At 41.1% G+C, this 15,223-nt stretch overlaps 1 protein-coding gene across 2 annotated transcripts in view; it reads left to right on the forward strand.

The window, feature by feature from the left end:
- Positions 1 to 1,294: 1,294 nt before the first annotated feature.
- TOP2A (DNA topoisomerase II alpha) overlaps positions 1,295 to 15,223 on the forward strand; it is a 34,357-nt gene continuing 20,428 nt past the window's right edge. For both annotated transcript variants that reach the window (XM_051825664.3, XM_051825665.3), the window contains exons 1-19: positions 1,295 to 1,507; positions 2,263 to 2,418; positions 2,623 to 2,713; positions 3,002 to 3,065; positions 4,245 to 4,390; positions 4,860 to 4,957; positions 5,150 to 5,362; positions 5,687 to 5,860; positions 6,021 to 6,122; positions 6,230 to 6,367; positions 8,622 to 8,760; positions 10,485 to 10,642; positions 11,276 to 11,401; positions 11,718 to 11,828; positions 11,972 to 12,077; positions 12,160 to 12,269; positions 12,557 to 12,649; positions 12,992 to 13,106; positions 13,196 to 13,317. In XM_051825664.3, coding sequence (XP_051681624.1) covers positions 1,487 to 1,507; positions 2,263 to 2,418; positions 2,623 to 2,713; positions 3,002 to 3,065; positions 4,245 to 4,390; positions 4,860 to 4,957; positions 5,150 to 5,362; positions 5,687 to 5,860; positions 6,021 to 6,122; positions 6,230 to 6,367; positions 8,622 to 8,760; positions 10,485 to 10,642; positions 11,276 to 11,401; positions 11,718 to 11,828; positions 11,972 to 12,077; positions 12,160 to 12,269; positions 12,557 to 12,649; positions 12,992 to 13,106; positions 13,196 to 13,317 — 2,283 coding nt within the window. In that variant the 5' untranslated portion in view covers positions 1,295 to 1,486. The remainder of the gene's footprint in view (positions 1,508 to 2,262; positions 2,419 to 2,622; positions 2,714 to 3,001; positions 3,066 to 4,244; positions 4,391 to 4,859; positions 4,958 to 5,149; positions 5,363 to 5,686; positions 5,861 to 6,020; positions 6,123 to 6,229; positions 6,368 to 8,621; positions 8,761 to 10,484; positions 10,643 to 11,275; positions 11,402 to 11,717; positions 11,829 to 11,971; positions 12,078 to 12,159; positions 12,270 to 12,556; positions 12,650 to 12,991; positions 13,107 to 13,195; positions 13,318 to 15,223) is intronic.

Genomic DNA, 15,223 nt, shown 5'->3' on the forward strand with positions numbered 1-15,223 from the left:
CTTGATAAAGGACAACGACCTGAGGAAACAAACAGAGCCTCAGGGATGTGGGAGTCCAAAATCCTTTAGACTCCATGGCTCTGCTTCTGGGTTTTGGGGACAGAGATCCATACAGTCAGGATAAGGCCAAGCGACAGGTGAGATTTAAGGCCGGGGGACAGAACAGAGGGTTGGAACTGCCTTATCTCAGATAGGTCGAGGCGGGGTCCTGCATGCTTGGGTGAACCACAGGGTGAGGGCTGGGAGCTGTAGGGGCCGACTGCCAGCCTTGGGCAGGCTCTTCGTTCCAGGAGGAAGAAGGCAGCGTGATTGACAGGGCCAGCCTGCGTCTGGGGAAACTTCGAGACTGGACGCTGGCCCTGGAGCCCAGGGCCTGGTTAGCCTTCTGGCTGGGCAGAAGCTACCGGGGAAGAAACGGAAGCTTCCTCCCTCAAGATGACACAGCTGGCAAACTGCTGAGCTGGGGCTGAAACGTAGGTGGAGGGAAGGAGTTCTGGACACAAGGAGGGGGCTCAGCCGCAATCAGCAGCCATTCCCGCTGTGCTGTTTCCCCAAACGCGCTGAACTGTGCTGAGGCGCGGGGAGAAAAAAAATCCACTCAAACACCCACAGGACGAGGGCGAGAGTAACAAGCACCACCCCCCGAGGAGGGCGCGGGGTCCCTGGCGGCCCCAAGCCCCGCTCCGCTCGGAGCCCTGTGGATGCGCCGGGGCGGATCCACACGGCCCTGCTGGGAGCGTGACCGCCGCCCTCTATCGCGCATGGCCTCTCGACGCCCCAAACCCACAACTGTGGAACTTTTTCGTATTTGGAAACTAAATCCTTGGGGGGAGCGGAGATGGAGGGATGCCGTGAAGGCGTCAGGTTGAGGCAGACGCCAGAAAATCTTGACTGGATGGCCCGAACTGCCTGTCCGGAAAGCCGGGGCTCAGTTTCCCCCAGGAAAACACAGAAATTGCCGTTCGCTCGCTAACTACTTTATTTCAGGGTTCTGACATAGGTTAACATCGCCTGAGGAATAAATATCTCCCTCCTCTTCCTCATAAGCCAGCAGGCAGTACAGGAAACCCCTTCCCGCTTCTTCGGCTCCGCTCCTCAGGGTTTTCGGCCAGGAGAGAACAAACCAACGCTCATCATTGGTCAGATTCCTTTTCAATCTCTCAGTTCAGACTCCCAGAGTGCCTCTGCTAACCCTCTAGACCCGCCTCCCCTGCCTAATTGGTTCATTCGAACAGGCCCGGCCTCCTTGGCCGTCCAAAGGAGGATATAAAAAGTCAGCCACGATTGGTTCTTCAGGAGGGTGTCAATGAGAACAAGTTGGGGATTGGCTCGTCTGTTTTGGGCGGGCTAGAGGCTGGTTCAAATGAGTCTAGGGGACTTCCAACCGACGCGCGTCTGTGGAGTAGCGGCTCGGTCTCCGATCGTCTCGTGGGTCCCACCGGTTTAGTCGCTTTTAGGGTTCTCGAGCCCCTTTACGGCCGTCACCATGGAGGTGTCACCACTGCAGGTACCGCTCGAGGAAGGGGCCGGAGGGTGGAGCCTCGGTGCGGCCGGGGCGTCTCTCTGGCTGCCCGTGAGGGGGTGAGGCTCCTGGGCTGTAGTCTGGCCCGCGACCGGCCGGGCGTCCATATTCCGCGGCCGGGGTGATCGCGAGGAGAGTGAAGCCCCTCACGGCGCTAGCAGTGACTCATCGGCTGAACGGCTTCAGGGCGTTGTATGTCGTTTTAATGTTTCTGGGGACAGTTCGCCCTCTGGTCGGCCTCTGCGCCGGTCCGTGCGGGACTCGAAGTGGCGCGTCAGGTGCTTCCCTCCTGCTCTCTGCGTGGACGCGGGATGGAGGTCGCCCGACTCGGAGGGTGCAGAGCCTGGCCCAGGGCTGCCGGCGAGGAGCCGGCCGGCCCGGCTGGCCCAGAGAGCCTCCTCCCGGGGCCAGTGGGTTGGGTTGATAGCCCCCAAACTGCCTAGACGCTTCCGTGCCTAGGACATGGCGGGCACGCAGTAGCTTCGTGTGCGGGTGACATCCAAAGTCGTCCAAAGAACAGGTGTCCGCAGCATCGACAGGTGCTGAGATAATGTGATGTCCATTTAATCTGTCGCCCGGGAGGCTGGCTGCACTGAACTTGAAATTGCCCTGTTTGCTCTAAACGCCACCAACAGCAGACAACGGATTGCAAAGTGAAGTGCATCGCTGTGGTAGACACTTTTTCGTAGTTTCCTATAAACCTGTGAGTAAAGAGCTCTTTTCTTTTTTAAAATTGCTAGCCTGTCAATGAAAATATGCAAATGAACAAAATAAAGAAAAATGAAGATGCGAAGAAGAGACTGTCTATTGAAAGAATCTATCAAAAGAAAACGCAGTTGGAACATATTTTGCTCCGCCCAGATACCTACATTGGCTCTGTAGAATTAGTGACCCAGGTAAAACTAAGCTACCTAAATGCAGTTAATTTATCGATTGAAATGTTATACTTTTCTAAGTTAGCTTTTTCGTACTTCATGTACGAGGTGTCATTGGAACTGGCCTAAACTACTATATCTAAAACCTAGAAGATTTTACAGTAACCATGATGACAAAACAATAGGTACAGAAGAGAAATAACTATGTCTTTGCCTTATTTCTAGCATATGTGGGTTTACGATGAAGATGTTGGTATTAACTACAGGGAAGTCACTTTTGTTCCTGGTTTGTACAAAATCTTTGACGAGATTCTAGGTGAGTGGTGAATGCTTTAAAGATCTACTGGTCAAATCCTTCATAGGGAGCATCGCGCTTTCCAAACCCTCTGTAGTCAGAGCTCCTGTCATTTCGCACAAGTGGCAGAAGTGAGGCAGTCTACTGAAACCCAGAAAAGTGTTTCCTAAAACAGCACTAAGAATAAAAATTGCTAAATTAACATTTTGTTAATGCTACTCCTGTGCTGTTTGGGAAATTTTTTTTCTATAAAGGAATTCTTTAAAACACTTCAATTTCTTACAAATATGTATTTTACTTTTCTTTCAGTTAATGCTGCGGACAATAAACAAAGGGACCCCAAAATGTCTTGCATTAGAGTCACCATTGATCCGTATGTCTCTTGCTTGGTTCTTTTGTTTCTTATAGTTCATTGGGTTGTTGTTGGTTGCATTTACTTTGGTTACCAATGAAGCTGAATTTCGTTTAAACAAAGATCTGCAAAAGTACAGAAAGGCAGAATGCTAAAATGAACAACCTGTGATACCCACTAAATAAACCCACCAGTTGTCAACGTTTTTCCATGTCTGCTGCATCTATTTTTTTTTTTCTGAGTCATTTCAAAGTAAAGACATCATGGCACAGTGCAGAACTACTTCAGCAGGCATCTGTAATTGCTCTGAGTATTATATAGTCTTAGTTTTTTCTCTTGGTGTTATTCAAATAATAAACCAGCAGATGGGAGTAGAGAATGTTCTGATATACCATTTCTGGTTATAAATGTCACTGTCCTTTATGGATGGTCACAGTGTTTGTGTCACCTTTTTATTAGCCTGCTCAGTTATGACATAAACTACTTATGGCTCTTTTGGGGAGTATATAAATGACAAACTCCTAAGTAAGGACTCAATATCATAGTCTTTCAAAAAATACTGAGCTAGTTTTAATCAGTTTTGTTTATAGATAAGGTTAAGTAGTGTTTGAAATAAAAACTGTAGCATGTATCCAGTTATAACCAAAATATATTTTCTAAAAATTAGCCTAAAATAATCAGCAAGTAAATGAGTCCAAATGAATTGTCAGCATTTTATTAGTGAGCAAACTACTTTATTATTGATAATGTTTATAATGTTTTTCCCTTTTATATTTGTTTTGGGATGTGCTTTGTTGGGTGAGAAAGTTAAGGGAACTAGAGAGGCACAGCTGATCCTCTTAAAAGGGGCATGATGGTACTATTTCCAAGTTTGTTCTTTTCTTTCCACTGGGCATAAATCTTTTCCCTTTGTTTATCCTAACATTTTTAAATCAAATAGTATTTCAGCATTATCAGTGGCTCCCTCAGTGGTTGGAAAAGATATTTTTTCCTCTTTGCTCCTATTTTAGGAGTATCAGGAAATAAGCATGGTAGAAAATGTTGTTCATGATGAATTTCAGAAAGTATTATACATGAAAAGAGAGAAATTGGACTTATGAATTTATCTATTTTAGAAATAATATTATTTAAATACTTTAAAATGTTAAGTATTAGTGTAACATTTGCTTTACAATAAAGTTTTCAACCTTCTTTGCCTAGAGAAAATAATTTAATTAGCATATGGAATAATGGAAAAGGTATTCCTGTTGTTGAACACAAAGTTGAGAAGATGTATGTCCCAGCTCTCATATTTGGACAGCTCCTAACGTCCAGTAACTATGATGATGATGAAAAGAAAGTAACAGGTAGAACATTGAGATATTTATTGCTTAAAAATACCTTTTTTAAAAATTTTTTTATTTTTTAAATATTTATTTGAAAGTCAGAGTTACAGAGAGAGAGGAGAGGTGGGGTGGCGGGGGGGTCTTTCCATCTGCTGGTTCACTCCCCAATTGGCCGCAATGGCCAGATTTGTGCCGATCCGAAGCCAGGAGCCTGGGAAAGCAGTGGAAGATGGTCCAAGTGCTTAGACCCCTGCACCCATATGACAGACCCGGAAGAAGCTTCTGACTTTGGATCTGTCCAGCTCCAGCAATCATGGCCATTTGGGGAGTGAACCAACTGATGCAAGACCTTTCTTTCTCTCTCTCTCTCTCTCCCTCTTCTGTCTGTAACTATGCCTTTCAAGTAAATAAGTACATCTTTTTTAAAAAAAATAAAATAAAATTGTCAATGAGATAATAACAATAAAATGGTGTTTTGTATTTTGCCTAGGTGGTCGAAATGGCTATGGAGCCAAATTGTGTAACATATTCAGTACCAAATTTACTGTGGAAACAGCCAGTAGAGAATATAAAAAAATGTTCAAACAGGTAAGTAAATAGTAATTGTGTGCTTTGTTATGAACTATAATTTTACCATTTATACTAATATAGTTCATTTAACTTAAGTTATAAGCTATTAAACCATGGAAAATTATTGAGTTATTTTCCAGGACTCATATATTGTGTTAGTTTGTTTTTGAGATGACGGGTTTTTCATTTTTTCTATTCTCTATTTCATAGACTTGGATGGATAACATGGGGAGAGCTGGTGAGATGGAGCTCAAGTCCTTTAGTGGAGAAGATTATACATGTATCACCTTTCAGCCCGATTTGTCTAAGTTTAAAATGCAAAGCCTGGACAAAGATATTGTTGCACTGATGGTTAGAAGAGCATATGATATTGCTGGGTCCACTAAAGATGTCAAAGTTTTCCTTAATGGAAATAAGCTGCCAGTAAGTGTGTTCCTAGGTGTTAAGGGACTTTGATCATTGTCAAGTGCAAATTTTGGTGTTTTTTCTCCCATATGGTTTTCTTACCATTTTCCAGATATGTTCCTAAAAAGAAAGTGGTATATCACATTTTTAAAATCAGCTCATTTAAAGCTAACAGAAGGAATTTTTTCCTCAAAGAGACACCTAAAATACTTTTGTACCCTTCTTTAATGACCATTCTCTTATGCCCATAAGTGAACATTGTTTCATTAGTTTTAAAAAAATCCTCATAGACTATTATTTATTCCACTTTTACTAACTTTATTACCTTTAATTCCCACTCAGGTGAAAGGATTCCGTAGTTATGTGGATATGTATTTGAAGGATAAGGTAGATGAAACTGGTAACCCACTGAAAGTAATACATGAGCAAGTAAACCACAGATGGGAAGTATGTTTAACAATGAGTGAAAAAGGCTTTCAGCAAATTAGCTTTGTCAACAGCATTGCCACCTCCAAGGTAATTTTAGAAGTGTTCTTATTGTTTTTAATATAAAAAATGGATTTGACCATCTGGCTACCTTGATATAAAGGAAGCTAAATTAGATTATTTTTAAATGTTTGATTATTATGACTTTGAGTATACTGAGTTTTAAACAAATTGGCTATTTCTTCATTAGGGTGGCAGACATGTTGATTATGTAGCTGATCAGATTGTGGCTAAACTTGTTGATGTTGTAAAGAAGAAGAACAAGGGTGGTGTTGCAGTAAAAGCACATCAGGTATGATATTTTAGCAGTTTTCTTTTTCTAAAGTCAAGGGAAAAGAAAAAGACTGTAAATAAAACATGAATATATTTTTACTGGCTTTATATCAACTTTTATTGCAGGTGAAAAATCACATGTGGATTTTTGTGAACGCCTTAATTGAAAACCCAACCTTTGACTCTCAGACAAAAGAAAACATGACTTTACAAGCCAAGAGCTTTGGATCAACATGCCAGTTGAGTGAAAAATTCATCAAAGCTGTGAGTACTTAGAGGAAAATAAAAATAGAAGCACCTTACTTTTTTTTTTTCCATTGCTCTTTTCAGCTCTGCAGAAACAAAGATTCTTCCCACACAGATCATCGCCAAATCTCAGTCTGAAAAGAAAGTTAAAAAAATAGCTTTTACTTCACTGGTTTTACCAAGGCTTTAATTACCATCTACATGCCTATACTTCCCAATTACCTAACACCATTCAATTCATATCACTTTCTAATTAATCTGCTTACCAAGTACCTTCACTTAAATGCTTAATATTACTCTTAATCAATACATCTAAAATTGAATTCGTTCTCTCCAAACTCACTATTCCCCATGCACGGAACTCCCTACTACCTAGCAAACAAAACTACTGCCTATCTTATTTTAAAAGCCCCAACGAGCAGCTGGAATTGTGGCAGCAGTGGGTTAAGCCACCATCAGCAATGCCAGCATCTCATATGAACACTGGTTCCAGCCCTGGCTGTTCTACTTCAATCCAGCTCCCTGCTGATGCACATGGGAACATAGTGGAAGATGACCCAAGTGTTTGGGCCCCTGCCACCCATGTGGGAGACTTGGTTGGAGTTCCAGGCTCCTGGCTTCCACCTGGCCCAGCCCTGGCTGTTGCTACCATTTGGGGAGTGAACCAATGGATGGACGATTTCTCTATGTAGTTCTGCTTTCAAATAAATAAATACATCTTTTTTTTTTTTTTTTTTTAAAGGGCCGGCGCTGCAGCTCACTAGGCTAATCCTCCGCCTAGCGGCACCGGCACACCAGGTTCTAGTCCCAGTCGGGGCGCCGGATTCTGTCCCAGTTGCCCCTCTTCCAGGCCAGCTCTCTGCTGTGGCCAGGGAGTGCAGTGGAGGATGGCCCAAGTGCTTGGGCCCTGCACCCCATTTGAGACCAGGAGAAGCACCTGGCTCCTGCCATCGGATCAGCGCGGTGCGCCGGCCACGGCAGTCATTGGAGGGTGAACCAACGGCAAAGGAAGACCTTTCTCTCTGTCTCTCTCTCTCACTGTCCACTCTGCCTGTCAAAAAAAAAAAAAAAAAAAAAAAAGCCTCAATGACAAGAATCATGTCTTTTAGTGGCCTCCTACCGTTCTCTCTTCTGGATTACTATAACAGATTCTTAGTTAACCTTCATTCCTTTTCAGTCTTTTCTCTGCAATGTTCTTGAGTGATAATTATTGTCGTCTGCCTGAAAGAGATCTTCTGTCCACTAGAGCACTTCCCCAAATGCCCAAAACTGCCAGGGTTAGGCCAGGACAAAGCCAAGAGCCCAGTACTCCATCGAGGTTTCCAACATGAGTGGCAGGGGCCCAAGCACATGAACCATCATCTGCTACCTCCCAGAAAGCATTAGTTGGAAGCTGAGCAGCCAGGACTCAGACTGGCACTATGATCTAAAATGTGAGCATCGCAAGTAGCAGCCTAACCTGCACCACAAAGCCCACCTCTCTCGGGTGATTATTTTGTGTTATAAAAGCACACATTTTTGTCTTTATATTCTTTTGAAATCTTTTTTTTTTGAAGATTTATTTTATTTACTTGAAAAACAGTTACAGAGAGAGGTCTTCCATCCGCTGGTTCACTCTCCAAGATGGCTACAACGGCCAGAGCTGCGCCGATCCGAAGCCAGGAGCCAGGAGCTTTTTCCGGGTCTCCCACCTGGGTGCACGGGCCCAAGGAGCTGGGCCATCCTCTACTGCCATCCCAAGCCACAGCAGAGTGCTGGATCGGAAGAGGAGCAGCCGGGACTAGAACCGGCGCCCATATGGGATGCCAGTTCTTCAGGCCAGGGTGTTAACCGTGCCATAGCACTGGCCCCTTTCTTTTGAAATCTTTTGATGACTTCTACTCAGGAAAAGTCTACTTCCCCCCACCCCCCAACTAAGTTACATTATTTGGTAAACTTTACCTAATCATGACATTCATCACACGTGTAATATTTTATTTCTGGCTTCCTTGTTTTGTCTTAAAGTCTAGGCAAGGACCGTGTCTACTTTGTTTTAACCACTATAGCCCCAACCAGTACTCAGTACTTAGCACCATGCAGGTACACAGTAAATGTTTATTGAATGAATGAGCCAAAGGAACCAGCTCCCTTAACACTGATTGTCTGACACGCCTTCTATCAGAAACTGTTCTGCTTCTTTTTAGCCTTTGCATTACTTTTATTGTTATAGGGCCTTACTTATATTCTAGATTTCTAACACAACTCTTCATCCCTATTGTGAATCTTTTCTCAGGCAATTGGCTGTGGTATTGTAGAAAGCATACTGAACTGGGTGAAGTTTAAGGCCCAAGTCCAGTTAAACAAGAAGTGTTCAGCTGTAAAGCATAACAGAATCAAGGGAATTCCCAAACTTGATGATGCCAATGATGCAGGTATTCATTTCAGATGTTTCCACACTGTAAATCTTGGAGTTTGGTTGTTTTATACATTAACAACATGCCATAGGTGTTTTTCCCATGAATAGAATAATTTTGTTAAAAATCAACCAATTCCCTTTCACTGAACATTTAGATCATTTCCAAATGTAAGCTATTTTAAATAATATTGATGATTATTTTGTAGTATAAAGCAAGAATTTTATATAGTAAGCCCATTGCCTAACAAATATTATTAATAAATACGATTGAATGAATGCTTAGGATGGACAATTGTTGTGCAATGGGTTAAGCTGCCACTTGGGTCTCCTATATCTGATATGAGAGTGCACTGTTTGAGTTCCAGCTAGCTACTCTGCTTCAGATCCAGCTTCCTGCTACTGCGCTGGGGAGGCAGCAGCTGATGACTCAATTACTGAATCCCTTCCACTCACATGGGTGATGTAGATGGAGTTCCAGGCTCACAGCTTCAGCTTGGCCCAGCTCTGGTTACTGTGGGTATTTGAGGAGTGAACCCTTGCCTGGTGGATGGAAGATATCTCTGTCTCCCTTTCTCCCTTCTACTTCCCCTCTCCCTCTCTATCTCTCTCTCTCCTGCTCTGCCTTTCAAATAAATAAAAATAAAAAAAATTTTGAAAAGAGGACATTTAAAAAAACATGAATGTATAGAAACAATGTAAGTATCATTACTTATCTTTGGGGGATATGTTCCAAGACCCCTATTGGATGCCTGAAACCATGGGTGGTCTCAAACCCTATATATACTATTTTTTCCTATACATCCATACTATGATAAATCTTAATTTATATATTAGGCACAGTAAGAGATGAGCAGTAATAGCATGTAGTTATAACAATATGCTATAATAAAAGTTATGTGAATGTGGGCCTTTTCTCAAAATATCTTCTTGTACTTATTATAGTCATTCTTCTTGTGAAGGTGTTAGATGATACAGGGCGTATGTGAGATGAAATGAGGTGAATGCTGTGGGCATTGTAGTTAGGCTACCAGGAAAAGGTTACTTGACCACAAGCACCACAGTATACTCCAAATATCCATCTGATAACCTGGTTATTAGCATACATAGCATAGCTACATTAGACAAGAAGATGAATCATGCACCAGGCAGGATAGAGTGGAATGGTTAAAAATTTCATTATGCCACTCTGAACAGTGTACAATTTTTTTTAATTAATTTATTTTATTTAAAAGTCAAAGTTACACAGAGAGAGAGAGCGAGAGAGGCAGAGAGAGAGAGGTTTTCCATCCACTGGTTCACTCCCCAGTTGGCCTCAATAGTCAGAGCTGTGCTGATCTGAAGCCACGAGCTTCTTCCAGGTTTCCCACGCGGGTACAGGGACCCAAGGGTTTGGGCCATCTTCTGCTCTCCAGGCCATAGCAGAGAACCAGATTGGAATAGGAGGAGCAGCCAGGACTAGAACCAGTGCCCATATGGGATACTGGCGATACAGGTGGAGGATTACTGTCCCCGCATAGGTGTTTTAACCATTAGGTAAAAAACTTAGCTCCATATTTTTAATTTTTTGATGAACTTTAGTTAAAATATCGCTCTATTTACTGGCACCGCTTTACTCCTAAGCCAACTTGTATGCTGTAAATTATTTGTGTTTTATCCAAAGTCTATTAATAACATGTCCAAGTTAGTATATTTGAGGTTGAATTAAATGTGATTATAATAATTTGTGTGTTTTTATTTCAGGGAGCCGAAACTCTGCTGAATGTACACTTATCCTGACTGAGGGAGACTCAGCCAAGACTTTAGCTGTTTCAGGGCTTGGTGTGGTTGGAAGAGACAAATACGGGGTTTTCCCTCTTAGAGGAAAAATACTCAATGTTCGAGAAGCTTCTCATAAACAGGTAAAATATAAAACTATTTCTATAATCTAAATCTAGTTTATAATGAGGATTTCATGCTTGTATTTTACTCCCTCATTGGGCATTTTGAAATATATTTTAGATAATTATTTTTAAAAATTGGGTACATTGGCTGGCGCCGCAGCTCACTAGGCTAATCCTCCGCCTTGCGGTGCCGGCACACCGGGTTCTAGTCCTGGTCGGGGCACCGATTCTTTCCTGGTTGCCCCTCTTCCAGGCCAGCTCTCTGCTGTGGCCAGGGAGTGCAGTGGAGGATGGCCCAAGTACTTGGGCCCTGCACCCCATGGGAGACCAGGAGAAGCACCTGGCTCCTGCCATCGGATCAGCGCAGTGTGCCAGCTGCGGTGGCCATTGGAGGGTGAACCAACGGCAAAGGAAGACCTTTCTCTCTGTCTCTCTCTCTCACTGTCCACTCTGCCTGTCAAAAAAAAAAAAAAATTGTGTACATTGTAGCATACCCTAATAGATCTTTCTGACTTATTGAATTATAGGCTAATGCCTATAATTCAAAATATTGAAGCTCAAAAAAACCCAAGCAATACATACTGTTATAATTCTTTGTTCTCTTCAAATTTATAAAAATTATTATTTGGGGGGGACATATGTCTATTTCAGATTATGGAAAATGCTGAAATTAACAATATTATCAAGATTGTGGGTCTTCAGTACAAGAAAAACTATGAAGATGAAGATTCATTAAAGACTCTTCGTTATGGGAAGATAATGATTATGACAGATCAGGTCAGATTTGTTATTAAGTAGTTTAGATTGTTAAACACAATTAAGCGTATCTTATTGTTACATTGCTTTCCTGCCATAATAATAAGTTATTTAAGTAGCTTTATTCATTATCTCTAATAAATTTCTAATCTTGTGTCTTGTGCCTATATACTAAATATATAGATTAAATGAGTCTGAATTTGAATAGCTCTTTTTTAAATCGTTTTTTTAAGTTATTCCCATAGAAGGTTTTTTGAGAAATTGCCAGTAGTTCAGTTATAATTTTGCTTAGTTTCAAAATAATCCTTTTGTACTTTATCTTTCCAAATTTTTCTAGGACCAAGATGGTTCCCATATCAAAGGCTTGCTGATTAATTTTATCCATCACAACTGGCCTTCGCTTCTGCGACATCGTTTTCTGGAAGAATTTATCACTCCAATTGTAAAGGTATGCTAATTTCTGCGATACCAGAGTGAATATTTTAAGGTCCTTTTCCTCAAACCTGATGTATACATAACCCCAGTGATGTGAGGTGGTATGCAAGGGACTCCACAGAATGCAAAGCCACAGCAATGTGCACTTCCTCACAGGTATCGAGAAACAAGCAAGAAATGGCATTCTATAGCCTTCCCGAATTTGAAGAATGGAAGAGTTCTACTCCAAATCATAAAAAGTGGAAAGTCAAGTATTACAAAGGTTTGTATTGAAACCATATAGAAATTCTCATTTTGTTATATACCATTGTACAATATTTATATGGGTGTTCTTCATTTCGTAGGTTTGGGCACTAGCACATCAAAGGAAGCTAAAGAATACTTTGCAGATATGAAGAGACATCGTATCCAGTTCAAATATTCTGGTCCTGAAGATGATGCTGCAATCAGCCTGGTGAGTCTGAGTTGTAATTTTTATATATATATATATATATATATATATATATATATACATATATATATATTCTAATTTTAGAAAGCACTGCTGTAACTATTCAATCAACATGTAAGTTTTTATGTGAGTGTTTTGTAAAATAGAATATTTCTAGTAAGTATACTCCATAGAAGGACCCAGTTTATTTTAGATAACAGGATTTTTGTTCTTGGTTGGTTGTTTTCATGAGAGAAAGATCTTAGAACCTGTTAGTGCCACTGACATATTTTTCCTTTTCTAATTTGTAGGCCTTTAGCAAAAAGCAAATAGATGATCGAAAAGAATGGTTAACTCATTTCATGGAGGATAGAAGACAACGAAAGTTACTTGGCCTTCCTGAGGTAACAATTTTAAATATATTCCACGAAATGCACTATTTGATAGAGCTTTTAGGATTGATACTATAGCAAATTACACTTACTGAATACTTATTTCAGTAAAAATTTAATATAATAACTGTATAAATTTTCTTATTTCAACTGCTGGGTGAATGTATGAGGCCTGAAAGAAATTACAAAGGTGATGCATTTTTTTTCTAATTGTGCAACAATTAAATTTGTTTTTAATTTTTAAAACATATAAATACTTCCACATAATTTATATTTTATTTCTGTGTCTTATTAAGACCAGTGATTTTTTTTTTTAACTAAATCATGTAATACTTACCCTCTTTGATCCCTTAGGATTACTTATATGGGCAAACCACCACATATCTGACATACAATGACTTCATAAACAAAGAACTTATCCTCTTCTCAAATTCTGATAATGAGAGATCTATCCCGTCAATGGTAGATGGTGAGTTCCAATTTGTTGGTATAATTTTATTGTAAAGTAGAAATCAGTGCCCAGAAATGGCTAACTATTTGCCTGTCTTCATTTTACAGGTTTGAAACCAGGGCAGAGAAAGGTTTTGTTTACTTGTTTCAAACGGAATGATAAGCGAGAAGTGAAGGTTGCCCAGTTAGCTGGGTCAGTGGCAGAAATGTCTTCTTACCATCATGGTGAGGTAAACAGACAATCCATATTTCCAAAAAGCATTACAGCAGAAATCTGCAAAATCATTCTCCAAACATGTTTGGCAGAAATGTAAGATGGTATATCCATAATAGAGAACAATTTGGTAACATCTATCAAGCTATAAAATGTGCTTGCCTTTGATCTAACCATTGTATTTCTATAGAAATAATATTCCTACAAGGATATTCATAAATATGCAAGGTGTTCAAAGATATTTAATGATGTATATTATAACTTGGTTAGGTGAAAATTTGACATCCAAAATATTCATTGACTGGCAAATTATTATATTAAAATGTGACATATGCAGGCATGGAATCTATGATATAACTTAAGTAAAAATGTATGCACTAACACTGAAGAGGGGCCGGCGCCATAGCTCTCTTGGTTAATCCTCCGCCTGTGGCGCTAGCATCCCATATGGGCGCCGGATTCTAGTCCTGGTTGCTCTTCTTCCAGTCCAGCTCTCTGCTATGGCCCGGGAAGGCAGTGGAGGATGGCCCAAGTGCTTGGGCCCTGCACCCGCATGGGAGACCAGGAGGAAGCACCTGGCTCCTGGCTTTAGATTGGCGTTTGGAGGGTGAACCAACGGAAGGAAGACCTTTCTCTCTGTCTCTCTCTCTCACTGTCTAACTCTGTCAAATAAATTAAAAAACAAACAAACAAACACTGAAGAATCACCATGGTATGTCAGATAGGAAAATAGAGGCAGAATTCTTTCTTTCTTTTTTTTTTTTTTTAAATATTTATTTATTTGAAAGAGTTCAGAGTTACAGAGAGAGGTGGAGCCAGAGAGAAAGAGAGGTCTTCTTTCTGCTGGTTCACTCCCAATGGCCGCAACGGCCAGAGCTGAGCTGATCAGGAGCCAGGAGTTTCCTCTGGGTCTCCCACGAGGGTGCAGGGGCCCAAGCACTTGGGCCATCTTCTGCTTTCCCAGGCCATAGCAGAGAGGATCAGAAGTAGAGCAACCAGGACTCGAACCAGCACCCATATGGGATGCCAGTGCTGCAAGCCAGGGGTTTAACCTGCTGCACCACAGCACTGCCTCCCCACTCTTTTAAGAAAAAAAATATTTACTTACTCATTTGAAAGAAAGAGTTACACAGAGAGAGAGATCATCCATTCTGTAATTCACTCCCCAAACGGCCACAATGGCCCAGGCTAAGCCAGGCTGAAGCCAGAATCCTGAAACTCATCTGGGTCTCCCACATGGGTGCAGGGGCCCAAGTATTTGCACCATCTTCTGCTGCTTTCCCAGGTGCATTAGTAGGGAGCTGGGTTGGAAGTGCAGCAGCCTGGATAGGAACTGATAGCTATATAGGATGCTGTCATCACAGTCAGCAGCTTAACCTGCTGTACCACAATGCCAGCCCCCAAGGCCAAAGAATTCTTACAGCAAAGTGTCTAGCAGGTTTAACGCCAAATTGTTAATTTTCTTTGTCCCTAGAAATTGGAAAGGGCAACTTTATATACATCTGAATCTTATGACTACATTTCCCTTTATTCTTTTTTTGTATTTTGTTATTGAATTGCTTTTTTGCATTTATTATATGAAACAATTTTAGAAAATTAGGCTTCCTTTAATTTTCTGGAAATATAATGATTATCTTGTTGCTTTAAATCAAAATGTAGTGAAGACTCAGTAAATATTCACCCAATAAACATTTGTTGAGTGTCTACTTTATACAGCATACACAGGATAACTATGTTCTCTACCTCCAAAGTAGAATCACAGTTTAGCCAGATGGCCAACACACACTTATAATTGTAGGATAAAATGATACATGCTAGAATAGAAATGAGCAGTATTTTAACACAAAAGTGGAAATTCTCAGTTTGCTAAGAAACTTTTATAAAGGGAGAGGAACTTCAAAATTAAGAGAACTTAATAGATA

This window comes from Oryctolagus cuniculus, chromosome 17, assembly GCF_051225735.1.
Source record: "Oryctolagus cuniculus isolate XC-2025 breed Fujian yellow rabbit chromosome 17, ASM5122573v1, whole genome shotgun sequence".
In the NCBI taxonomy this organism is placed as follows: Eukaryota; Metazoa; Chordata; class Mammalia; order Lagomorpha; family Leporidae; genus Oryctolagus; species Oryctolagus cuniculus.